General features: G+C 41.0%; 1 protein-coding gene across 4 annotated transcripts in view; it reads left to right on the plus strand.

Annotated features, from left to right (window-relative positions):
• Positions 1-27432, plus strand: part of PRKG1 (protein kinase cGMP-dependent 1) — a 1269228-nt gene that overhangs the window by 442487 nt on the left and 799309 nt on the right. For all 4 annotated transcript variants that reach the window (XM_058698343.1, XM_058698342.1, XM_058698344.1 and 1 more), the window contains exon 3: positions 17596-17709. In XM_058698343.1, the coding sequence (XP_058554326.1) occupies positions 17596-17709 (114 nt within the window). The remainder of the gene's footprint in view (positions 1-17595; positions 17710-27432) is intronic.

The following is a 27432-nucleotide window of genomic DNA, read 5'->3' on the forward strand; positions in this document are numbered from 1 at the left end:
ACTTGCTACAAACTGTTTTAAGATTTAAGAAGTTAAAGCTGACATCCTTCCCATGAACCAGGTTATATAAAGGAACTTTGCCACTTTGCATTTTAAATCAAAAGAAAGGGACTACCCTTGTCCATTAGACTTGATCTTCATTGCCTCTTCCATGCTCTGCCCTTCCCCCCCCCCTTTTTTTCTTTTAATTTTGCTCTAGCGTACTTCCTCCATCCTTACAGCTTGGGAATGGATGGCCCCCTGACATAGGCATCTTTCGAGGTCCGTCTTGATAAGGTCCTGATAAAATCCAGGAGAGTAAGGAATGGATGTCGGTGGGTGTACATTCCCATGATCCCTGCTGTCTGTAGTATCCAAGGCGAGAGGCAGACTCCTCCCTAGGCAATGGTCACACAAGGACCTACTCCCAATAAAGGGAAATGGCTCATGTAGAGAGCAGTAGAGTACCTGTCGGCAAGCTCTTTCCCAGGACCCCTGGGGCCAAAGGCTTCAGAGTCCATCATTTTTCAGACTCGAGAAAAGTAATAGGGTACATATATTACATGTTATATAACCTGCCCCGCGGCCCCCCCCCCCCGGTCTGGGATAACCCCTACAAGCAAACACATTAGCGTTTCCGTTGCAGGGTGTGTAAGTGGTCACGTGGGTCAGATACAGACGATATGGGGCCCCCTGTTAGTTCAGGTCAGGTTGAAGGCAAATGAGAAAACTGCCTGGGAATTGAAAAAGCAGATGGGGGGTTGAGGACCTGATAGTAACTGCCAGCACGGCTGGGGCCACCCCACCACTGCCACTGTCCCAGTGTCTGTGAATATTCAAATGAGCAACACAACTGTGCCATCTGGCATTTGTGCGTAAGGAGTTCCGTGAAGAACGGTCAGCAAGAGTTCGATGCCTGCAGGTTCAGCTCGGACCGGTATTCAGAAGGTTTATTTAGGAAAGTTCTAAAAGCCAACACAGAACTCCAGGTAGTCAAAATCCCTGACCTGTTAACTCTGATACCACAACTTCCTACCTTTTCCCTTTGCTACCTTGCGTCCTATTTCCTGAACCTTCTCTCTTCCGTCATTCTGCAATACGCCCGTCACCATCCTTATTATTCTGAGGCTTTGCCCCAGCTCCTCGTCTTTCCCTGCACCTACTATAACGTCCTATCCACATTCTGTCTGCCCCAAACCTAGAGATAAGCGGGGCGTGGGTTTTTGTCTGCGTGTCTTTGGCAAGAAGCCGTAACAAACTCAATTCATGGGGACAGTTACTTTGGAAGACTTGTTTGCAACACGCCTTTGAGGGATTGCAAAAAGCTGGAATACAACCATTTAGAATACTTGGGAGCCTTTCATTATCTTCTGGAATGGGACCATAATGTTGGAGGTCACAAATGGCTGCTCATTAATGAGGATATTCAACCTAGGATCTAATGCCTTTGAGAGTATCCTTTATTCATACTGGGCGCAGAGAAGAACCAGACCAGGTTTTTTGACCATTATAAACATGGAATCCTTCATCAAGTTGACATTCATATTTTTCTGTTAGGTAGAGATTTTTGTGCATATCTGTCTCAATGTATCTGTCTCACTGCAGGTGTGAATCACCTCTGGAGGTTTTTCTTCTGTTCCTGTTTTTAATTCCTGTTGATACAGTCATGATACTCACATAAAGGGGGGGAGAGCATTACCTTCTGAAATTCAGCCAGGTTCATTTTTAGGATTGGCTGTGTTTTCTTTCTATAGACTTGGAGAAGCTGGTGCTTATTCATTTATCAAACCATTGATAATGCCTGCTTTTAATTTTTTTTTCCCCCAGAGCAAATGAACAATAACAACAAAACAACAGAAGTCTGTCCTCTGCCTTTATTTTCTTAGTGTATTAAAAGCACAGGTCTGGGGCGCCTGGGTGGCTCAGTCAGTTAAGCGTCCGACTTCGGCTCAGGTCATGATCCCGCGGTTCGTGAGTTCAAGCCCCGCGTCAGGCTCTGTGCTGACCGCTCGGAGCCTGGAGCCTGTTTCAGATACTGTGTCTCCTTCTCTCTCTGACCCTCCCCCGTTCATGCTCTGTCTCTCTCTGTCTCAAAAATAAATAAACGTTAAAAAAAAAATTAAAAAAAAAGTCACGAAGGTCCAACTTGAGTCCTGCAGACTTTAAAAAAAAAAAAAACACAGGTCTTTGGTTGATGCATACCAATGACAGTTTTTAAGAAAATAGAAATCTGTATTAATGGATTTTTTAAAACGTTTATTTTGAGATTGAGGGAGAGAGAGCGAGAGAGAGAATATATCCCAAGCAGGCTCCACACTGTCAATGCAGAGCCTGATGCGGGGCTTGAACCCATGAACTGTGAGTGAGATCATGACAAGACCCGAAATCAAGGATCAGACGCTTAACCGACTGAGCCACCCAGGTGCCCCTGTTAGGTTTTTTGAAGCTACCTTCTGTAATAATGAATAGCTATATGATTCGTTGTTTATTTAGGACAATATTTTCCGGGGCCTGTTTAATCTTGAAACTCCCCAAAAACCTGTTCCTTGTAGCAACCGGATTTCAGTTGTGGTCCAACTGGCTTACTGCCCAAAATGGGGTTAACTCATCCCCATGCCCCTAGTATTTTCTCATTGCTGCAGTGTTGTGTTAGCACAGGAAAGGCTTCAGATTTTGCTGTGCTTTGTAATGAATAAAATATGTGGGAAATGTGAAAGACTTATGTAAGCTCTTTTGTCTTCGTCTCACTGAAGAGCTTTAATTTTATTCTTTATAATCCTGGAGATGTCAACTGGCCCCGTGCCATCTTTCATGACTTTATACTTTCCCAGTAGAGACCGAGGACTTCAAAGTCTGTTAGGAGAACATAAAAACTAAAGGCCCAGGGCTAGTGAACTTTAATATTATTTTTCCCAATGAAGCAGCAGTGATCTACAGTGCAGTGTGTTTTCTTAGTGTTCAAGCATAATTTAAAACCACACTGCACCAAACGTCTTCTCTACATTCTGAATCCTAATGTCCGATACCAGAGTTTTCTCAGAATATTTTGCTTGTGTTTTTATATCCCATTTCTTTAATGTAAAACCATCTCTTGGGCAGAAGCATAGCATTAGTTTAACATCTACTTTATAATCTTCACAATGTGAAATACGGTGTTTTTCCCTTTCGACCTGTTGGTAGTCATTACTCTGTCTGGAGCCAGAGTGCAAATTCTTACTGGCTTCTCCAGGGTATGGGTGTGGTAGGAGACAAGTTTATAAAAGAAAAACAAACTGGTCACTCAAGTGAAAACCCCTGGTCTGTTCTCATGTGAGTCAGTGGATGAACTAAAATCAGGAAAAACTGAAAAATAAATATGGTCCTCTGTATCATTTAAAGCTGCTTGAATTCGAAATATAAATGATTTATGACATTTTAAGATGGGGACAAATTATTCATGGACAGTGCTAAGTCATTAGGAATATTTTTCTATGGGAATTAATTTCTTCAATTTATTCACTGCTGTTCAAGACTAGGTAGAACTTCACAGCCTTTTAAATATTTTAAGCCTGTTAGGTTTCTTTATCAAATTCCTGCTTAACACAGTAGAAGGGTGATTCACATAGATGTGTTAACAGTTTTTATTTTTAATACCTAAGATAAAATTTATATTTTATAGTTTCCATTTAAGCAGTGTATCTAGCCTTTTCTTTTTTTTTCTTTGTTGTTACTGAATTTGTGCTGATTAAGCCAACACTTCCCCTGTCCCTCCTACGACAAAAGATACATTGATAAAATACATCTCTAAGGTGAGAGGTAGACTAGATGTCCAGTAAGCCAACTACTGTTAGTAGGCAAACCATGAGATGAGATTCACGACTTTAGATTTGTAACAAGTATTCGAACAATGCTGGTCTTAAGTTGCTTTGCTTTGAATCAGCTTTGTTTCCTCTTAGATAAATTCTGGGTTGTCAATGATAGTTTGAATACCATGGTAAGGTTCTCTGAGGAATCGAGGGGATTATTCAGTTAGCCCGGGGTTCTTACTCTGATTTGTAATGCCAGGGACCTCTGTGGAAGTCTGAGGTCTGGGAACCTCATTTCAGAATATTTTGAAGTGCATAGAACGGACTGGATTGCCAAGGAAGCCAAATGCATCAAAAGTCAATAAATTGTAAAGGTTGTGATTCACGAATACATTTGTATTTTTAAGACATTAAATAAGATCGAACACTGTGTCTCATAACTACCATGAGTTTGAAAGAGGGGAGTACAAACAATATTTAAAGATTTAAAGGTATCTGCAACTGTCAATATCTTAATAAAATGTGGTTTCTTTTTTCAAATATATTTTTCAGGTTTGTTTATTTTGAGAGAGAGAGAGAGAGCAGGGGAGGGGCAGAGAGGTAAGGAGAGAGCGGATCCCAAGCAGACTCCACCATGTCAGCACAGAGCCCAAAGCAGGGCTTGAACTCGTAAACTGTGAGATCATGGCCTGAGCTGAAACCAAGAGTCGGATGCTTAACTGATCCACCCAGGTGCCCCTCAAAATGTGGTTTCCATTGGTGACAATGCCTTAAGTACTGTTAAGCAGGTATGGTTTGTTACTGTGGAAAAGCCCCACTTCAATTAGAACTTAGTAAAACTGAAAATAGAAAGATTTTATCCAGGTTCTCAGAACCCTGAATTCTATTCAGTTAAGAACCTTTGAACTAGACCACGAAATTTGAATGCAAGAATGACAGGTGAAGTTTCAGGCTCTGGTTAACTTAGAGAAGATCCCAGTTTGTGCAAAGACTGGACACACGAGGCTAGGAACTGGAGTTTGATCCCAGAGAAACTAGTAAGAATTTCTTAGCAGGGGGCTATGGATCAGAATAATACCCAAGGAAGATGATTGATCTTCTCTGCTGTATGGTTTTGTGGCAGAGAATCCAGGGAAGGAGCCATGTCTGTTGTGAACAGGGCCTACGGCAGAGTTTCAGTTAAGGGACAAAATCGGTGCGTTATGTGTGCTATTAGAGGTTATTTGTAGTCATCGATAGTGTGACGTACGGATGACTTGGCTGTCCTTAGTCACAGAGTTAAGTTGAGAAGGGATGAAGGGTGATTTTGGAAGGAAAATGAGGTCACACGTGAGGCCTCCCCTAAAGAGAGCAGGAGAGTAGTTATTCAAGAAAAAGTGGGGGGCCAAAGCATCTCTGATTGCTAAACATTCTTGTAAAGAGTAATAAAATACTATGACGTTGGTAGCCAGTCTTCTAATAGAGCACTTACTCTGCGCCTATGCTAAATCCCCGTGTTTTTAGGAGCTTTACTGGGATATAATTCACATCCCATACAATTTGCCCTTTTAAGGTGTTCGATTCGGTGCATTCTGGAATATTCAAAGTTGTGCATCCAAAGCCACGGTTACCCCCAGATGAAACCCCGCACCCCGGAACTGTCACACTCCAACCCCTCCATCCCTCCTGAGGGCCCTGGGCAATTATTAATATACTTTCTCTCAAGATAGGACTGTTCGACTGTTGCACATACGTGGAATCCTACAGCCCGTGGTCCTCGTGACTGACTTGTTTGACTTCGTAGGTGTTCATCCCTGCTTCTGGCGGGACCCCGTTCCTTATGTGGTGGAGGAACACGTCACCTTGTTGATCCATTTACCACTTACGTCCTCTGTACGCATTAGTTCTTTCTGCCATTGCCCCTGATGGCACAGGAGAGGAGTGTTGGCTCTTTGCTTCTACGGTCTGCTTCTCTGGAAATACCATCTTGAACCCCCTTCCTTTGTTCTGTGGCACAAGAGGGCGAACACTACCTCTTTGGTGTGGGCAGTGGCTTTCAAACCCAAGACTCTCCCTCCTCCCCTGCCCCAGGCCATTTGTACAACAGCTTCCCGAGGGAATAAATCAAAACTTTTTTTTTTCATCTTTTGATAGATGCTTAGAGTTATTTTGCAGGGTGGATGGTTGTTCCTTTGGTTTTTTTTTTCTCTCTCTGCTTTTTAAAAAGGGGAAGGTAGGTAAGTGCTCACCGTATACTCTGGAGAATCCTGGCCTTATATAAAATGGAAAAAAAAAACTACATATATTACATCCAATGTAGGTAGTTTAGATTGTCAAATAAAAACTTTTCCTTGTGAGATGTGTACTACTGGGTAAAACAAAGTACAGAAATACTTCCAATAAGTGGAGTGGGAGTGAGAGGTTGACACTTTTTTTTTTTTGAGAGAAAGAGAAAGATGGTGGGCGGGGGAGGAGCAGAAAGGGGGGGAGAGAGAGAGAGAGAGAGAGAGAGAGAGAGAGAGAGAGAGAGATCCAAGCAGGCTCCATGCTGTCAGCACAGAACCTGACGTGAGCTTCATTGCGCAAACTGTGAGGCCTTGACCTCAGTCAAAGTCAAGAGTCGAATGCCCAGTGACTGAGCCACCCAGGCGTCCCAGAGACGGACACTTTTGTTTTTTGTTTTTCTTGTGGACTATAGAGACAACAGAATAAACATGAAATCCTAAGGCTAACCCACCAGCAAGATCACAGCTGTGGACCTTTTCACTCTTAGTTCAATCTGTTGACCAGTGAGAACCTACTAACCTCCCACTATTTACAACCAGGCATTAAATGACTGTCCCTGTGTCAGCTGAGGGTTTGCTGATGGGTGTGGAAAGCTTCGTCTCACACCAGGCTTTCACTGAATCTCCTGTGAATCCTACGATCCTAAATGTGATGAACCCACCTTGGGGTTCACTCTCCTTAAAACTATCTTTTTTTTTTCTTGTCTAAAGGAAATTGTAAGAAGGACTCCATCTATATCTTCATCTTGACATAAGTATTATCTAGTGATCCTAACCCTATAAACTATGATACGGTTATCCCAAATCTACAGTGAAGTAAATCGAGACCGAATTAGAGAATTAATTCAAGATCCCAAAGCCAGTCAGAGCTACAGCCAGGACCCAGTGTTTTCAAGGGTATCTGGAAAAGAGCTGCCATTCCAACATCAGTAAGATAGTCTTACAAGTCTTGCTTCAAAATGTTCCGTACTTCTATTTGACATGACATCTGCTGGGGAGAATTACCCAGTAAATAGACTTGTGGCTTTATCCAATCCCGGAGCAACGTGGTTTGCTTCAGTATTGCAACCTGGTGTTAACCTTACTTGAGTTTGGAATTTACATCTGGTGGAGGTTAAATGATGAACAGCAGAAGTCAAAAATTTCCCCTTAAATGTAGAGTATTTTCTACATGCACAGATTGTATCGGGTTTTCTCCGCCTGGGCACAGCTCCCACTTGGGGCCAAATAATGCTTTGTTGTGGGGCTGTCCTTGTTGTGGGGCTTCCCAGCATTCTTGGCTTCTGCCAATGAGACACGGGTAAGACACCCCAAGTGGTGACAACCAGAAATATTCCCAGACATTGCCCAGTATTCCCTGGAGACAAAATGGGCCCCAGTGGAGAACCACTGGGTTAGGTTCTCCCAAGCTTACCATTAAAACAAAGGCATGATTCGTGCCCACAAGTCTGACAGTGTTAGCGGTCCTTTTGCCACGTGCCCCTCTTCGAGAAGGTACAGAAGTGGCCATTCATGCTCTCGGCTAATTGAAGGTACTCCTGAACTTTAGAAATGATACAGCAGGAGTGCATTATACATTGCTGAAATTAAGCTTAATAAACGTGACTTAATTAAGACAAATTATCTGTTCACCTCTTCATTGACTCAGGGAATCGTCCGTCTGCTCCCCTGTCCTACAAATGCCTCTCTCTCCTCTGTCCTGGCTTTTCTCATCACTGGAAATTGAAATTAGTCCATGGACATTCATCTAGTGCTTTTTGTGTACTTTAAAGTGCTAGGATTTTATTTTTTATCTTTATTTTTTTTTAATGATTAAAAAAAAAATTCATGTTTATTTTTCTGAAAGGAGACAGCGTGAGCAGGAGAGGGGCAGAGAGCGAAGAAGACACAGAATCCGAAGCAGGCTCTGGGCTCTGAGCTGTCAGCACGGAGCCTGACGCAGGGCTCGATCTCATGATCTGTGAGATCATGGCCTGAGCTCCATCTAGAATCAGATGCTTAACCAACTGAGCCACCAAGGTGCCCCTATAATTATCTTTTTTTTTTTAATTTTTATTTAAAAAATTTTTAAAGGTTTACTTTTTTTTAGAGAGAGAGAGAGAGAGAGCAAGCAAGCAAGCAGGGGAGGGGCAGAAAGAGAGGGACGCACAGAATCAGAAGCATGCTCCGGGCTCCACACTGTCAGCACAGAAGGAACTGTGACCGCACTGAAGCGGTCCTCGAACTCACTAATTATGAGATCATGACTTGAGCCGAAGTCAGACGCTCAACCGACTGAGCCACCCAGGTGCCCCAAAGCGCTAGAATTGTAAAACACAATGTCTATGAAGGTGGTAGAATTATGACGCTTGTGAAGTTCTTCCAGAATCCTGTTGACACATCTGTGATAGCGTCAGTGTGTTCTCTCCTCCAGTATCTCCAGGGGTAGGATTCGGCAATGTACATTGTTCATCCCAGATTTCCACTCTGATGATTCAGAGGATTCTCTATATACAAATCGCTTACATTTCAGACTGTTTCCCCATCTAGGTTTCCTTTGTAAATATGTGCATGCCCCCTATGACCTCGGTTAGAAACAAACACACTTGATGCTCAGATATGTGCATTTTTATTTCTTACTCTCTTGTGGGTTTTGTTTTGTTTTTTTTTTTCGTTCTCTCCCTCCCCCCCGCCCACCCCCGTCTCCATAAGACAGATGTTTAGTTCTGGACATCTCGTTAATGTTTTTTATTCTCTTATTACCAAGAGTAACTATGATGATTATATTTCATATTCAGATATATATTGATCTGTTGTAATTCAATGTAATGAAAAATTGTGTCAAGTCATGACCAGAGAGGAAATCAGATTTGCCTAAGGAAAGAAGTCTGCTATCCTATATCTTCAACTAGCCTCTTAAACCTCAGGCTCTGTTTCATTCCATTCGGGTAACTAGTATTTTTGTGCTCCCTCCAAGAATTATAGCTATGATGATATCAAAGAAAAGTGACTTCTTTTGAATGGGAAGCTTGCTCCTAACTACAGTCCAGATGTCCTGGGGCACCTGGGTGGCTCATTCGGGTAAGCATAAGACTGTTGGTTTTGGCTCAGGTCATGATCTCACAGCTCATGGGTTTGAGCCCCATGTCGGGCTCTGCCCTCAAAGCGTGGAGCCTGCTTTGGATTCACTCTCTCCCTTCCTCTCTCTCTGTCCCTCTCCCTGCTTGTGCTCTCTCACTCTCTTTCAAAAATAAACATAAAACAGGAGAATCTGATGGCCTGACACTTAAAGAAACTAGAACACACATAGTTGAGGGAAAAACCTCTTCTCGTCCTCCAAGAGAAAACCAATCTGCAAAATACCTAACTAGAAGTGGGTGAAGCAAGCTTTGGGAGAAATAATACTAGAACAGGGAAGCTTCTCATAGAGTTCCATTCAAGGGCCAGAGAACGATTTTCAATTATCAAGATTATCCCTACATCGAAGGAGCAAAAGTGTGGATCCGGAGAGACCATAGCCATTTGGATTTAAAGCAATCTTGAACAGAAAACAGATAAGGTACTCACATGCAGCCATTTTTAAATTCAAGAGCACACTTGTGTCTCTTCGTGAGACCATCTTTTTCCTTCTTACGCTGGCTTCGAAAAAGCCTACCTGAATGCTTACAGCTTTGAAGAAGGTATCCAAGAATGGAGTCTGCTCCTGGTAACTGGATGGTGTTTTGCTCTAGCCCACAGCAGTCTTAGCAATTTTTACTTTCTTCCCCAGTTGGAACACCCCCAATCTGAAAGAGCCCTGCAAGGCAAGTCCGATAAAATAGTATCCCTAATCCATTTGAAAAGCAGAAAGTAGGGGCTAAAAATTCTCACCCTAAAAAAAAAAAATCATTCTTCTCTCTGTGTGATGAGGCATGTTAAGTAAGCTTATTGTGAAGTAATCATCTAGCAGCATATGTTAGTAAAGTCATTATGTTGTACACCTGAAACTTATATAGTGCTGTAGGCCAATTACATCTTAAAGAAGGAGGAAGAGGAAAAGAAAGGAGGGGGCAGGAGGAGGGGGGAGGGAGGATCCATAAGTGAACCTCCTCTCCTAGAGGAAACAGACCCATGCTGGTGACCACACAGCTCAGCCATCACATGTTGAATTATTCCTGTTAAAAAACTGGCAACTCCAGAAACCCACCTGAGAGAATTCGTAATGTAAAAGCTGTGATCTTGAGCCTGCAAAATCACAAAGGGGCTGGTCCAGCAGAGGGAAGGAGCAAAATGATGGGGGGGAGGTCTTATCTAGATGGGACCTTTTGACATAACACCTCTCTGCCTTTGATGGCCAGTCGAGTTGCCTTGAATGTTCCAACCAAGGTTATTGGAACTAAGCACAGAAGGTTCATAATTAGGTTATTGCCAGCCATTCTCATTCAGCCTGCCTGTAATAAATCCCTAAGCTGATTTGCCTTATCATGGAAGTTCTTAGGGCACAAAACCACAAGCTAGTAAAAAACCTATAAAGATAATCAAAGCCAGGCGATTCTGTGTCTCCATGTAAACTCAATTTGTTTTATTTGTAGGGCCTAATTCTTACAAGAGATAGACAAGAGTATAGATACTTTATTTTTTTAATGTTTATTTATTTTGAGAGAGAGAGTGAGAGAGTGAGAGAGTGAAAGAGAAATGGAATCCCAAGTAGGTTCCATGCTGTCAGTGCAGGGCCTGATGTGAGGCTTGATCTCATGAACCATGAGATGGTGAACTAAGCTGAAACTGAGTTGGATGCTTAACCGATGGAGCCACTTAAGCATCCCCAAAGGTATAAATACCTCATAATGGGGTCTCTTAACACTTGGCATCTCCCAAGGGGGGCACGTGGATTGTAATGCCAGAAAGCAGAAGGGGGGAGCTGATTGATGCTCAGGGTGGCCCATGGTAGGCTTTAGGACTCAGCCCAGCCCATCACAAATGGGTGTATGGTCCTTGAAGTAGAATGTAGTTTTTATTTTAGGTACTGTGATAAAACTTTTAATTGTTCAGACTCATGGCTGGGGTCCTGAGTAAAACTCTAACCCCTAAATCGAATCTTAGCCAACTGTCCCCACGTCTCTTCTGTAAACAACTTTCACAATGGAGCAAAGCCAAATAAAAATGATTTGCGTGTTTCTTTCTTGTGGTGGAGATAACGCAGAGTAAAAATAATGCCAATATGATACCATATTTCCTAGAAGCAAAAGTGACTATTAAGAACAAAATCAGAGTATACAGACGGATCACATTTTTGGTTGTCATTAGTTCCCTCGAATAACAGTTCTAATGGCCTCTAGTCACTGTTGAGTCCAGTTAAAGAACATAATGGGAACATCTAGAACTTTACTAGGATGTTCTGAAAATGCTTTTCTGCTACTCTTGGGGGGAAAAAAAAAATCTTTGATTTGGAATCTAACGTGGTTGAAAATTAAAGTATTAAAGAGTCATGAATAAATGCTAATGAATCTCTGCTATTTCTTTAAAAGAAGCAGAAATTATTACATTCAGCCATGCTGACCTTAAGTGAATTCCTCAAAATGCGCTCCTGAAGTTAATAGCGAATTATAATTATGTAAAACCTCCAAGTTGGGCTGTTTCTAAGTTGGTATGAGCCTCTGGCAAAAGCATGCTATATTTTGAGCCTGACTGACTTTTTCCCTATTTGTTTCAGCCCACATTATTCCCCTCACCACCAAAATAACCACACATAGGCCTACCTACTTTCTATGCAAGGGAGGTCAATTTCAGCCAAACTTCAAAGGTAGCCATAACATGGAAAAAAGAGGCGGGGGGAGAACAAGAGTAGGGGAGTGGCTCCTGGATGGTCCTGATACTTGCCAAGGACATCGATTAGGTGGGAACCGGGCTCTCTGGTAGATGGCAGTAAGCTTATGATGGTTTTATTCTTCGTTTTCTTTTTTTTTTTTTTTTAATTTTTTTTTTCAATGCTTTTTATTTATTTTTGGGACAGAGAGAGACAGAGCATGAACGGGGGAGGGGCAGAGAGAGAGGGAGACACAGAATCGGAAACAGGCTCCAGGCTCCGAGCCATCAGCCCAGGGCCTGACGCGGGGCTCGAACTCACGGGCCGTGAGATCGTGACCTGGCTGAAGTCGGACGCTTAACCGACTGCGCCACCCAGGCGCCCCTATTCTTCGTTTTCATAAGTGGGCCACAGATTCTGTACTTGGAAATCCATTTGTAAGTGTATAATCACTTCTCATTTGGCTTGAAGGTTGCTCTGCGGCATAGTGAGTGAGCTTAACTGAATTCACAGTTCACATCAATAATTTACGTTGCTGGGCTCCTGGAAATCCAGACCTTTCCAAAGGTCTTGGAAAGAACTCTCTAATTAAGGCCATGTGTGTTCCTACCTTTGTTTTTAGCCCCCGTTGGTCCCGCCTCCCGGGTTACTTACTCCATCCACACAGCAGGGGTGAAGAAGGGAAAGTGATCACACAGTGACTCAGTAACGTTTTAGAAACATGGTGTTTCTGTTTACCATTTAGAGTTTTCTGTTTATTAAAAAAATGCTTTTTGGACCATTCTCATCTATCCTGTGTGATCACATTCCTCACTTCCATGGCTATTGTGAATATAGTGACCCTGTAGTATTTCACTTAACCTGGAAAAGATGTTTTCTATCCAGATTTCTATTTCTCAGATACAATCTGTTCCAGTAAATCGCTTGCTAAATCTTTTTGCTTTTCTGTTTTTTTTTTTTTAGAATGTTTATTCATTTTTGAGAGAGAGAGAGACAGAGACAGAAGGGGAGGGACAGAGAGAGAGGGAGACACCTCTCCCTCTAAAAGCGGGCCGTGTGCTGACAAAAGAGTCCAATGAAGATGCGGGGCTCGAACTCATGAACTGTGAGATCATGACCACAGCTGAAGCTGGATGCTTAACTGATTGAGCCAGAGGTGCCCCCCCCACCCTTTTTTTTTTTTTACTATCTAATCAATATGGAATATATTCTCTTCTCTTCTCAACACTGATTATTTAGATATATGTGAATACCTATAATATGTAGGCATGTTGGTACCTATCTTTAAAAAAATGAGTTAGACATGAGAAAATTAGGCAAATATGAAAACAATCAGGAAAACGAGTTGGAACCAGAAACGCATTTGTACACGTTTCAGACCTGAGTCCTATATAATTCTGACTGTGAGATTTCTGGAGGTCCTATCAAAGAAAACATATCTGTAAAAGATTAACTATCAGTTAAAATCAATAAGTGCTGGGGTGCCTGGGTGGCTCAGTTGGTTGGGCATCCAACTATGACTCTTGGTTTTGGCTCAGGTCATGATCTCACAGGTTTGTGAGTTCAAGTCCCATATGGGGCTCTGCACTAACAATGTGGTGTCTGCTTGGTATTCTCTCTCTCTCTCTCTCTCTCTCTCTCTCTCTCTCTCTCTCTCTCTCCCCCCCCTCCCTCCCTCCCTCCCCTCTCTCCCCCTGTCTGCCCCTCCTCTGCTCGCTCGCTCTCTCTCTCTTTCTCTCTTTCTCTCTCTCAAAATAAATACACTTGAAAAACATAATCAGTTTTACACAAGCATGGTTTTTCAGAGAAGGAAGGTACACCAACACTAAGTAGCAGTGTAGTCACTGTGGTATAGGAACAGTAAAATTTCCCAGAGTGGGGAATCTCTGGATTTTATTAATTAGCTTCCATGTGACAGGTCCATAGACGTCCTTTGAGAAACCACTGAGCTAAAGAAAGAGCTCTGTGTTTCTTGTCTTCTATTAGTTGAGAAGCCCTAATTCTTAAGCTGTCCAGAAGGAATCTTAGTAGTGGTCTTGCTCCTTAGTAGTGGGTCTATTTCCACTGAAGACTTTCAACTTTGGAACCTCAACAGAGAAGTAGATTTGTCCAAAAGCAGTGATGTATGAAAGTTCTTTAGATATTGTTCATTTTGCTTTTAGTTCTCTTAATACAATTGAAGCTAGAGCTTTAAGTCAGGAAAATATTATAATGCACTGGAAAGTTGGTACTTTGGGGGTGCCTGGGTGGCTCAGTCACCATCTGACTTTGGCTCAAATCATGGGCTCACAGTTTGTGGGATCGAGTCCTGCCATTGGGCTCTGTTCTGGCAAGGTGGAGCCTGCTTGGGATTCTCTCTCTCTCTCTCTCTCTGCACCTCCCCCCACTCTGAAAATAAATAAACTTAAAAAAAAAGTTGTTAGCAATCTCTTTGACCTCAGCCACAGAAATTTCTTGCTTGACACATCTCCAAAGGCAAGGGAATTAAAAGCAAAAATGAACTTTTGGGATCTTATCAAGATAAAAAGCTTCTGCAGTGCAAAGGAAACAATCAACAAACCTAAAAGACAAGCGATGGAATGGGAAAAGATGTTGGCAAATGACATATCAGAGAAAGGGTTAGTATCCAAAATCTATAAAGAACTTACCAAACTCAACACACAGAAACAAACAATCCAGTAAAGAAATGGGCAGAAGACATGAATAGATGCTTTTCCAAAGAAGACATCCAGATGACCAACAGTCACATGAAAAGATGCTCAATGTCACTCATCATCAGGGAAATCCAAATCAAAGACACATTGAGATACCACCTCACAGCAGTGGAAACAACAGATGTTGGCAAGGATGTGGAGAAATGGGAACCCTCTTGCACTGTTGGTGGGAATGAAAACTGGTGCAGCTGCTCTGGAAAACAGTGTGGGGGTTCCTCAAAAAATCAAAAATAAAACTACCCTGTGACCCAGCAATAGCACTATTATGAATTTATCCAAAGGATACAGGAGTGCTGATTCATAGGGGCACATGTACCCCAATGTTTATAGCAGTGCTTTCAACAATAGCCAAATTATGGAAAGAGCCCAAATGTCCGTCAACTGATGAAATGATAAAGATGTGGTTTGTATATACAATGGAATACTACTTGACAGTGAGAAAGAATGAAATCCTGCCATTTGCAACAACATGGATGGAACTAGAGGGTATTATGCTCAGGGAAGTAAGTCAGCCAAAGACCTATCATATGTTTTCACTCATAGGTTGATATTGAGAGACTTAACAGAAGACCATGGGGGAATGGAAGGGAAAAACTAGTTACAAATGGAGAGAGAGGGAGGCAATCATAAGAGACTCTTAAATACAGAGACCAAATGGTTGACTGGGGGTTGGGGAGAGGGGAAAGTGGGTGATGGGCATTGAGGAGGGCATCTGTTGGGATGAGCCCTGGGTGTTGTATGTAAGTGATGAATCATGGGAATCTACCCCCAAAACCAAGAGTGCACTGTATATGCTGTATGTTAGCCAATTTGACAATAAATTGTATTTAAAAAAAAAGTCATTTATGGGAGCTTCCAGCCTAAGGCAGTCCTTGCTGAAGCAATACTATGTCAACTGTTGGCAGTACATGGCCGAGTGGGGAAGAGGATAAAGAGAATGCATTCTGCCAGGTAGATCGCCATGACTTCTTGCAATTCCGTGTCCTTCATTCAGTATGATATCGATTTGAACCCAGAAGTTCTCAACCCCCCTAGAGAAATCTGAAACAATTACTTTCTCCATTAAAAAAAAGAAAAAAAACCAAACCTACTAACCTATAGGGATGTTGGTTGGTTTCTGGACTAGATAACGGAATATTGTGTTTCAGTATGCTGTAATAAGCCCTCCTTCCTTTTAGATAAGGAGTATGGTGAAAATAACACCAATAGTAAGAGCTAACATGTATTGACCGTCTTCTATAGGCTGGGCATTGCACTCAGCATTGAACCTGCTGTATTATGTCATTTTGTCAACCGCCCCATGAGATAGGTGCTTTTCCTTTATCCACTTTCTTAATGAAGAAACTGGGGCATGGAGAAATTAATACCATGCCCAGAGTCACAAGGCTCATAAGGAACAGATAAGAGAACCAGAATTCAACTCCTGGTCTAACTTCTAATGACGTATAAACCTCCTAACTGCATAAAGTTCTGAGTCTGCTTCTCGTTCTCTGGTGGCAGATGAGATTCCTGAGGGGACAGGCTTACCCATGAAAGGGAAGGGGGGACATGCCATGGGCAAGGGACATCTGAGGCTTGTGAAAATACAAATTTACTCGGCTGGTTTTGATGTACCTATCAAGAGACAGAGTTTTATTTTCCGCGGTCAAGAAGTGAGGCATGACAAAAGCTAGACTGAATTTCGAGTGGCCAGACCCCCATAAGAGAGTATGTCCTAACTTTGTGAAATGTTGGACTTGTTCATCCCGGATAGCTTCTTTCCACACAGAGGAGGTGCACCCACATGGTTCAAGAGTAGCGAATAGATTTTATGTGAAATTTTATCCTAATTACCACAGAATTCTCTCTCCACTGATACCATTTGCATGAAAATGGTTTTCGGGGTAGAACAAGGTTGTCTGAAGAGTTGACCCTGCATCACTGGTACATGGATTAACTTAACAAAAAAAAGGATTTTTTTTGGTGACATTTAGGATTTTATCCCCATAGGTGTCTGAGCAAATTAGCACATGAAACCTGTGATTTTACAAATGTTATTGCTTAGTTGAAAGTAGGTTGATTTTTTTTTTTTAAGAGGGAGTGAGTTTAAAGCCCAACTCTACAAGTCAAATACTACAGGAAACGCATCAATAAGGGGGCAATTATGAAATCAATGCCTGGGGGCCTGAAGTTTGGAGAGGACTTGGTGGTGTTACTTCCTTCCATGCACTAGCTAATGGCACACAGACTTTGTCTTCTGTAGACTATGGATAAGGAACTTGGAAGAAAAATAGAAAGGGGGGGATTGGTCTAGAATGCATTGTGTTGACTTTATTTCCCACTGCCGCCCCCCAATTTTGTGAGGTGATAGAATTTGTAGTCCACTTAGCTGCACCCTTTTAAAGTATATTTTTTCCATTTCCCTCATGAATAGATTTTGTGTTACTTGCAAGCGACACTGTATATCCAGGGTCCTTGTGTCTCTGGTCTTTCCTTTCTTATCATTTCATTGTCCCAGTTCTTTGTGCACAGAGAACTCCCACGGACCCCCTATCCTCGTAGTTAGTTTTTCCTTACAGTCCGTGTTGCAGGGCTGGGAAACAGATAAAACAATCTTGGCCAAGTCAGATAAGATGCTTACAAAGAAAACCTACCGTGAGCTGCAATTAAACAGTGCCCAAGGGTCAAAGCAATCTCCCTTTCCCTAATCGCCGTGCCTTACTCAAATGAGCATTCCCCAGTATGAAGCGTGCTACAGAAAATGTACCTGCTTTCTCAGTTTTACCCTCAGATTCAAAATGACATCAAAATCGGAATTACCAAAGTTTTCTAAAACTGGGAAAAACACACGTTTACATTTTTGTCCCCTTTTTTCAGGCCTGCTTTCCGTTTTATCTCACAGTGCTATCAGCGATTAATTTAAAGAAGGGTGGCATCTCTTAACCGACGTGATTTATTGTTCCTCCATTGCCTCCGAGCTAAGACTTGATGTTCACTGGTAATTGCCTCGCAGTTTTAAACATGAGCCCGGTATTCCTTCTTGCCGATGACAAATGCAACAGATGAGATGCATGGGAGAGAATTAAAGTAACGTTGTCTCTTCTTTTCAGATGGTAAGGTGGAAGTCACCAAAGAAGGTGTGAAGCTGTGCACCATGGGTCCAGGAAAGGTGTTCGGAGAGCTGGCAATTCTTTACAACTGTACCCGGACAGCTACCGTCAAGAGTAAGACTGTTTTCTTATTTTGCAAATATTGCCAGCGCCGTTTTCCCCTAGAGCTTTGAGATGTTGGTTGACGTACTTCCGGATTCAGTCTCTGTGATTTTGTTAATCTATAGTTTAATTCTCACCTTGCAATGGGGTTGATACATCTGTCCGCTGAAGGGGGGTTAGCAATCAGTTCTGCCTGACTTCAGTTGTTTCACTGACTTGTGGAAAATCTTCTTTTAACCTGAAATTCCTAGAAATTAAGATTTACAAAATGCGATTCTCTTGATAAATTAAACAGAAGCAAGACCTTTTCGCTTGGAGCCGCGTGCTGATACTTAAGGAATTTTTACGTATCTGTCTATTCTGGGTTACGTTCCCCCATAAATTCCACTTGTTCATTCATTGGGTTAGAAAAAATTTAAAGGAGAAATGTCCTTCGTCTCATTCAAGCCTCATTGAGCGAGATATATCCTGAATTCTAAAATTGTGTCTGAGTATATTCTTGTCTTCAGCTGCTCATCAAGCTGTATATTATAGTATTTTTCTTTTCTACTGATTGAGCTTATTTTAAATCGGGGCAATAAAGCAACTTGTCTCCCTAATTTTACATGTATGTGTATATATGATTTCTCTAGCAACTCATTACTCGGTAGAAGCAGCTGCAGGCATTGGGGAGCGGGGGGAGGTGGTTGTTTTAAATACTCCTTCCTGACTACAGGATATAATGAGTGTGTAACAAACAGAGCTGAATGCAAAAGGCAACAATGGAAGGTCCATTGCATCTTTAGGCAGATGTGTGTATTTCGTGTTGGAAATGTTCTTGGGTACACAATCCTGTGGGCCATCGCAATCACAAGTCAGTTTGATTAGGTTTTCTTATCTTTCAAAAAAAGTACTATTGGCAAAATGAAAAATTATCAATCAGTTTCAGCTGGATGACATTGATTATTTTGTTTACTGTTTTTTTTTTTTCTCTCAAGTATGGCATGTGGCTAACAATATGGCACTTGAACCTTGGATTGTAAAGAATTCAAGAATGCACGGCCAGCCAGAAACCCAGAAATTGTCCTGTAGGTCTTGTTAGTGAATCGCCTTTTTATTCAGTTGCGATTGCGGCCCTTAGAGGATGATTGCCTCATGATGTTTTATCTCGATCTTTGAAGGCACGAAACTCTTTTGATTGATACGCACCATGTTTTTATTTTATGTGATCATTTAATTGCATGACTCAAAGAATAATGAAGCCCAGTGAAGCATAACAGAATCTGCCACAACTTTAACTTGTTTAAAAAGTGCCTTAACTAGAAAAGAAGAGTAGTCATGACACTATTAAGTGAAACAGATTATACTCTCATGCTGCGTTTTATGAGAAATACATTCCTTGTAGGTCAAAAAACGGACAGGAGTAACATATTTTGTTCAAAACAGGCTTTCTCTGAATTATGAATAGTGAACTGTGAACATTTTAAAATACTTTAGCCTTGTATACTGCTCGTTTAATTCTAATGAAAACCCCAATTCCCAAGAGGTCAACAGTTGGTAATAACATGTGCTTAATCTTTTGAAACTTTGAATTATTAAAGAAATATTTTAGATAGACTAAATAGTGCATTTAAATTTTATAGCAAAGATTTTTTTTTCATAAAATGATTGCTTTATGAAATTGATGAGTTTCCTATAAAATGGAGTTCATCTGCTGTAGCCTCTATTGTATTACTATTTGATCCGTTGAAAAACGTCCTATGTATCTGATTGAGAAGGAACTGGGTGTTGAATGCAAATCACAATTCTAACCATTTGGGGCAATCAGAACATCTACATCAAAGAAAATGAGTAATGGAGCATCTTCTTTAACACAGACTCAGAAAAGGCACACACACGTGTGTGTGTGTGTGTGTGTGTGTGTGTGTGTGTGTATTTCTTCATAGTGTGTACTTAAGATGTGGAGGTTGTACTGAGAAAAGAGCCTAAGGTTGATGGAGTGTAGACCTACCTCTGCGTTTATAGATGGAGAGGTTTCTGCATGAATGAGGAATAATATCTATTACCGAGAGATTCTGCGTATCGTGTAAAGAACTATAAGGTGTGAATAATGATTATTTCTTATTCAGGACCTTTTGTTCTGTCTCTTACACTATCCAGGGTGATTATACTTATGACCATGATCCTTAAGTACCACTTTAAATTTATGTTTAAATTAAACTTTCAGGCTGATCACTTTATAATTCTGATTATGTTCCATTATGGATGCTAATTTTACCAAACGACTACAGAACAGAAACCCCCCAATGTTATCTTACTCTTCATGTGTGATATTACAAAATGGCCTTATTTGGCTTTTTAGAACCAGTCGTTTCTCAGGATTCAGGATTTTGTTGGCTCTTGTCCACTTTTGTTAGCCATCATTTTGCCAGTAATGACCATTTGGTGTATGGATTCATCCACCTGGGTTTGACAGTCTACCTCTCAGGACTTCGCTCGACTTACTCAGTAGCTTGCCTATCCATGCCTCTTTCTTTCTCACTTCTGTGGGATGTGACCCCCTTTGTGTCGACATCACCTATTTTGTTTCCTGATCTCTTTCTCCTATCTTTCTCCTTAGGTCAGCCTGAAAGCTGCCTAGCATTTTAATGCATTTTTAATCTCACAGTGGTAACTAAATCCTAGGTGACAGTCAAGAGTTCCTCCATGTACATGAGTCATTTCTTGTTCAAAAGAGCACTTTTTTTTTGAAGTTGTATCAGGCCATGAATAAATAAATCCCAGTGACTTCCTGCTAACAAATAGGATTCTATTACCTGTGGGCTTTTTTTTTGTTTTTTGTTTTTTTTTTTTTTTTTTTTACTTACGGTACCAAAAAAGTTGTTTTCTTTTTAACGCTCAAAATGGATAGATGCTATAAAATACGATAAGCTTGTTCGTAGTGTTTCAACCAAAAGAAGTGCCATGATGGTTTGAAACAAGCTCCTTGTTTTTCATTTGGGAGAAATCAATTAACATGCCTCAGAAAATAAACATATACTACTGGTTATTACAGTAACACCAGGAGAGGGGTCTGATAGCACCAAGAATAACTCTTTAAAACATTGAAACCACAAGGACATAGACAACCTGAGAGTATAGTGCAGGAAATCTACATTCAGAGTCCATTCCTGTCTTGTAAAAAAGCACCATTGATTTTTTTTTTTCCCCCTTGAGGAATGAACATATCAAAATACATAAAATTAACATTTTGTTGGAAACAAATGTAATGGATGTCTTGAGGTCATTCATGGCTTAAACACCCTCAAGTTTTCCCTGTTATCTGTGGTAGGAACACGGCCACTTGGACCGTCCATCCTATCACAAACAGTCCAGATGCCCCGGGGAGGAAAAAAAATCAATTGTTACATTTGATTTCCACAACACCAAGCACTGTCTCCAATGGCGGTTGAACTTGACATCTTTATCTAAATATTTTGGGGTTGTGGAGACAAAAGAGTTTTACTGTCCATTTTCAAACCCCACAAAGGTTAGGGACTTCTAATACATCCTTCAGTAACCCTTGCTTCCTTGGTGCCCATACCTGGAAGCATGTTATTGTCTTGTCTTCCTAAAGTGTCATTTCTGGTCATGATTTCACTTTTCACTTCCCTCACAGCTAAAGCAATATCCATTGATACTCAGTCTGGGCCTCTTACCTTGCTTCTTTGCCCAAGGTTCTTTAAAATCACACACACACACACACACACACACACACACACACACACAAATGGACACTTGAAGTTAATGGAAACCTAAAAATAGAATGGACAAAGCATTTCATTTACAATGAGAAAGGGATTCGGTGACACTTGCCCTTTGTGTGAATTTGCAAGGACATTTATGGTATTATCCTGTTTTACCTGGATTTCCCACAACCATTTCTCATAACTACATAGTGATTTTTTTTTTGAGGTTTGACTTCTATGGCTCTTTGCTCCCAAATTCAGTTGTAGATGAATTGGGGTATTTTTGCCTGAAGATACTAAATTGAAGTCTCTTCCTCCTATTTTGAGTGTCCTGTTCACAAATCCCCAAACCTTAGGCACTAATTTATTCAAACACTCTCATCCAGGTAGACTGCAATATAATCCAAGAATAAAAGGTCTCTCTTTGTAGGAAAACCTCTCAACACTAGGGTAAGTTGATAACCGTGGAAAGTTATCTGCAAAATTGGTCTATGGGGGTGTGAGGCTTTTTTATGAATTGACTTGGGGCAAAGTATCTGAGTAATTATTTTTTCCTTAGATTATGTATAACAAGTATTTAAAAATTCCTCAGCATTAAAATACTTGAGTATTATCACAAAAGAGCCTAAACATCCTACAAGAAACCTAACAAATCGGTGACTTTAGTAACGTCTGCTAAAAATATCTTTCTGCCTTAGCTTTTGAATACTTTCATGTTTACAGAAGCTTTCCTAGGATATTTGTACTGGGGGAGTGGACTCATTAAGATATTGCAAGATGTTGGGCGCCTGGGTGGCGCAGTCGGTTAAGCGTCCGACTTCAGCCAGGTCACGATCTCGCGGTCCGTGAGTTCGAGCCCCGCGTCAGGCTCCGGGCCGATGGCTCGGAGCCTGGAGCCTGTTTCCGATTCTGTGTCTCCCTCTCTCTCTGCCCCTCCCCCGTTCATGCTCTGTCTCTCTCTGTCCCAAAAATAAATAAAAAATGTTGAAAAAAAAAATTAAAAAAAAAAAAAAAGATATTGCAAGATGTCATAGACATTTTAAGAACACAGTGAAAAGGGTTGGATTTTTCGGTTTATTCTTGTTCTGAAAATTGAGTCTAGGCAGTAAGGTGGTTTGTACATTCCCATGTAGCTTGGTTTCAGGCCTATTATTCAACCTGACTCAGAAAAATCTGCCTACTGTCAAAACAAACAAACAAAAATTCTAAAGAATGCGAAAGAAATTGACCAACATTGTTTGTTCAGATACCTCTCTGTACTATAAATGTGATACTTACAAGGTCAACAGTGCCTTTTATTGGTAAAGGAACAAAAGAAATGAATGCCAATTTCATTAATCCAAGGGAATCCTAGAGAAAGCTCTTCTAGTGGCCGTAACCTTACCTAGGAAGGTGATTGAATCAAGAAGTGAGCAATTAGACACTTGTTAGGAAAACACTGTTGTCGAGTTCCAAAAAGCATCACTGAGGGTAGAGGTACATCCACGTGAGGAGATGAAGGGACATAGCCTGTGAGTACCCACTGCTGTCGTCTAGGCGGTTATTACCTGGGGTTTTAATGAGCAGCACCAGTCCTGGACTGTTGGACTCCCTGCTCCATAGAACAAAAGCGGAGGAGAGAAGTATGCTAAATGAGAATGACTTTGTTCTGCCTTCCAGAGGCCAATTAAAAACATGCAAGCTTTGCATCCTCCTAGTCTAATGCATGCCTGCTACTAACCATCCTGAAGGGGGAGAAGCAACAAAGTAAATTTAGGCTGCAGATGACTAGAAATATAGCCCTGATCACAGAAGGAACAGACCAGGAACGTCCCAGGAATCCTCATCCTGGACAGCGAAACAGTGTTACGACAGCATCTTGGGGAAGCAGGTACATTGTTTAGTGAGTTAGCCACTATTCTGTTTAGGAAAATCTTTTTTTCTTTTCTTTTCTTTTCTTTTCTTTTCTTTTCTTTTCTTTTCTTTTCTTTTCCTTTCCTTTCCTTTCCTTTCCTTTCCTTTCCTTTCCTTTCTCTTTCTCTTTCTCTTTCTCTTTCTCTTTCTCTTTCTCTTTCTCTTTCTCTTTCTTTCTTTCTTTCTTTCTTTCTTTCTTTCTTTCTTTTCTTTCTTTTCTTTCTTTTCTTTCTTTTCTTTCTTTTCTTTCTTTTCTTTCTTTTCTTTCTTTTCTTTCTTTTCTTTCTTTTCTTTCTTTTCTTTCTTTTCTTTCTTTTCTTTCTTTTCTTTCTTTTCTTTCCTTCCTTCCTTCCTTCCTTCCTTCCTTCCTTCCTTCCTTCTTTCCTTCTTTCCTTCTTTCTTTCTTTCTTTCTTTCTTTCTTTCTTTCTTTCTTTCTTTCTTTCTTTCTTTCTTTCACAGATCACATTAGTCTCTTACAGAATGCTGTGAAATTAGTAACATAAATCCAACTATGTAATCCCTGAGAAATAAATTTCTTGATTAAAGGAATCAACTCACTAGGTACCAGTGATGCCACATAGCACACTCACCTGAATGAATGCACGTGCAAAAGCTGTTGGTTCTCCTTTCTCTATTGTTGAAGTGAAATGGAAGTGAATTTCGGAGAAGAGGAAAACCGTAAACTCCCATGTGTTTCTTTTACGAGATGAAGGGTTTTGTTTGTTTGTTTTTGTTTTTGTTTTTGTTTTAGTCTTGATGGGAATTGTTATAGTCAGAATTCATTTGATTTATATTTACTTCCAAAAAGAGATTGGAGTTCGGTATTAATTGGGCTTGATAGACAGGCGTATGTTAGCGATGCTTCTTGGGGGAGAAAGGGAGCATCTCTTAGGGTCCAAGGAGGGCAATATTACTTAATTCCTTCTTGTGGCTAGATTAAGGACTCTCGTCCCTCTTTTAATGAATCGAGCACCTTGAGTGTTCCCTGTACCTAGGGAATAGTCAGCCTTTAACTGATGGGATATTATTTTTTAAGGATCACAGATAATTTAATGGCAAATGTAACAATGGGCAAGGAAGGCTGATTGCTTTTTTAACAGCTTCTTCAAGCTTGCAGAATTTTCTGCAAAGACCTGCATCATAAGAAACAACCACGCAGGGGTGCCTGGTAGGCACGGTTGGTGGGGCGTGTGGCTCTTGATCTCAGGGTCATAAGGTCAAGCCCCATGTTGAGTGCAGAGATTACATTAAAATTTTTAAATTAATGTAGTCCATAGGGCGCCTGGGGGGCTCGGTCGGTTAAGCATCTGACCCTTGATTTCGGCTCAGGTCTTGATCTCTTGGTTGTGAGTATGGAGCTGACTTTGATGGATCAAGGCTTGGCACGGAGCCTGCTTTGGATTCTCTCTCTGCGTCTCTCTCTACCTCTCTCTACCTCTCCCTCTCTCTACCTCTCCCTCTCTCTCTGCTTCCCTCTCTCTTTCTCTCAATGAGTAAGTAAATATTAAAAAAACAAACAAACAAGTAATGTCCAAAAAATGCTCCCACATGGTGTAAAGTTTGCAGCAGGTTTAGTATATTGAATCTTAATTTATTTAAGAATTGTCTAAGAGAGAATTTACTATACTACTATACTACTACGATAATTTAGTATTTAATCAGATGATTGAAGAAAAAGCGAGGTAGTAATGTAGGTCAGTACTGTATATTATGTCATTATTTTTCTAGAAAATGAAACATTCCTGTCCATGGATTGCGATGGCTGTTCAACGGGAATAAAGAAGAGAGCAGAGGACATCTGAGGGCTCAGAGTGTTGCTCTAAACGTAGGGCTTTCGGGCATGGTGTGGTGGCACCCTCATTTTATTGCTGAGACAACTGAGTTTAAGCGACTCATTCCCTGTCCCCTAGCTGTGTAGTCAGAAGGAGGTCCGTGACTATGACACTGCGTTGCTCTCCTGCTGTCACAGGCTCTTACATTTCGTCCACAGTGGCTCATTTTGCATTTAAACACAAGTGTATCTGTAGGACCACTTCTATTGACCTTAGGCTTCATCTCCACAAAAAAGTTACACAGCATGTTGCCATTGTGGGTTTTTAAAATTTTTAGATGGTAACATATGGACCTACATTAAGTACATCTGTTAGGAAAGGATGAATCCTGAGATATAATGAGGAGAGGGTCATAAGCTTAAAGCCTTCGAGACACATAACAAGCAATCTGTACCAATTTGGGGATCTAGCTTTTGCACTATACTGAGACACTTGATTGTCTGATGTAATGAAACTTTATGGTTCAACATCTGAGACATCACTCAGTAGCTACACGTTTCTTTTACGGAATATATTAGTCAATGAATTTCTTAAAAGTAGGAGTTACAGAAGTTGAAACAGCAACTAAGAAACACCGAACAAAGGACTTTTTAATGTTATTTTTTGTGATGTAACAGATCGATTAAGGTACAAGAAAAAAAAAATTGAGCCGTGATACGCATGTTTTACTTTTGTTTCCCCCAGAGGAAACACAATCTCAGCAATTCATTGGCAAATCTGAGAGCCCGCTCTTCTTCTGGGACGTCCTTTGTGGACTGGATACATTTCTAAGTACCCATGGTAACAGTGCTTTATAATTTACAGCCTGTTCCCCGGGCATTATCTGATGTGATCCTCAAAATATCCCAATCGAGTAGGTGACAGAGGTGGTCCCTAATTTCCCGGGTGACAAAGTGGAGGCCAAGATCGTGGAGTCCACAATCATTTACAAACCGTCTGATACAAATTGACGTAGAAGCGTTGGAAACACTTACTATAGACAACCCTCCCTCCCTTCCCTCAAATGTGTAGACCTTGAAATGAGTCTGTAACGTGGCTACTACCCCCACACAAGTGTAGACTCTTGATTAGGGAACTTCAAATGATCATTATAGTGTTTATCAAACCGTGGTGCCTACGACAGCATCAGTGTCCTCCGGGCACTTGTTAGAAGATGCTGGAGATTTTGCATTTCTTTCCATTCAGAAATCTTCGGGGCGGGTCGCAGCAATCTGTGTAAAGCAAGTTCTCCAGGTGATTGTGAAGCATCCAGAGTTTGAGGACCACCGATCTATACCCTAGAGGTGCTTAATTTGTATTCAGATAACACTCTTCCCTGCATTCAAATGTCAACATTGAAGAATTCAAAGGAAATTTGCAGACACTAATAATAATTACTGTTCTTCTGGATATGCTTTTCTCTACTATTTTGTTGCTGTTGAGCAGAGATATTTAAGAAAAGTTGCATTTTTCTTTTAGAGTGAAACACAGCATTGTTGGCTGACTGCCAGCATTGTGCAGATTATTAACATATTCTTTTGAAGAAGAGTGAGAAGCAAAATTAAAAGAGAAACAGGTTGAGAGGGAAGGAAAAAATTAAAAAACCATGGACTGCTGGGCTATGTTGTTAACAAGAATAACTTTTAGATTTATTGAATTTGATGGCTAGGATGTTGGTAGGAAAACAGAGCAAAGAAAAAAGTTTTATTTGATTTTTGTTGTTCTTTCTCACGGTCACGAATATAGTTTGGATTAGGTGAAAACCAATATGGATGGGCATTTTGAAGAGAACAACTGACGTGGAGATGTCTGAATAAGTGCCCTGCTTTTCCCTGTTGGGTTAAATGCTTTTCCCTGTTGGGTTAAATCCAGTCCATTGGACCAAGAGTGGAAGAGGTCCTTTATAGTCTGTGGAGGTGGTCATTGATCTAATTTACGGTGAAGGACCCAGCAGTCCTAGATGGATTGCAGATCTCTTGGCATCTAAAATGAGAGGATAAAAAGGCATCCATGTATTAGAGTCCTTGAGAAGGAATTGGGGGGAGGGCGATGATTAGAATTAAGACGGGTGGAGATCTGAGTTCTGGTGTGCTGCAGGTTGCTGGTGAGGAAGCTAGCCAGCTCCTCCTTTCTGCACGAGTCTTAGAGAATTATTTTTACTGTAAATGTGGCAGTAGATGGTAGAAAATTAGTGTCAACTGCTCAGAAAGGCAGGGATGAGAGGGCTGAGAAATGATGGTAGCTTAAGAAGCTAGACTGTGTGTTCTGTACCTAAGCCATTCTCTTACTCCTTCTCTCTAAAGGACAGTCTGCTTTACTAATA

This window comes from Neofelis nebulosa, chromosome 13 (genome assembly GCF_028018385.1).
Source record: "Neofelis nebulosa isolate mNeoNeb1 chromosome 13, mNeoNeb1.pri, whole genome shotgun sequence".
In the NCBI taxonomy this organism is placed as follows: domain Eukaryota; kingdom Metazoa; phylum Chordata; class Mammalia; order Carnivora; family Felidae; genus Neofelis; species Neofelis nebulosa.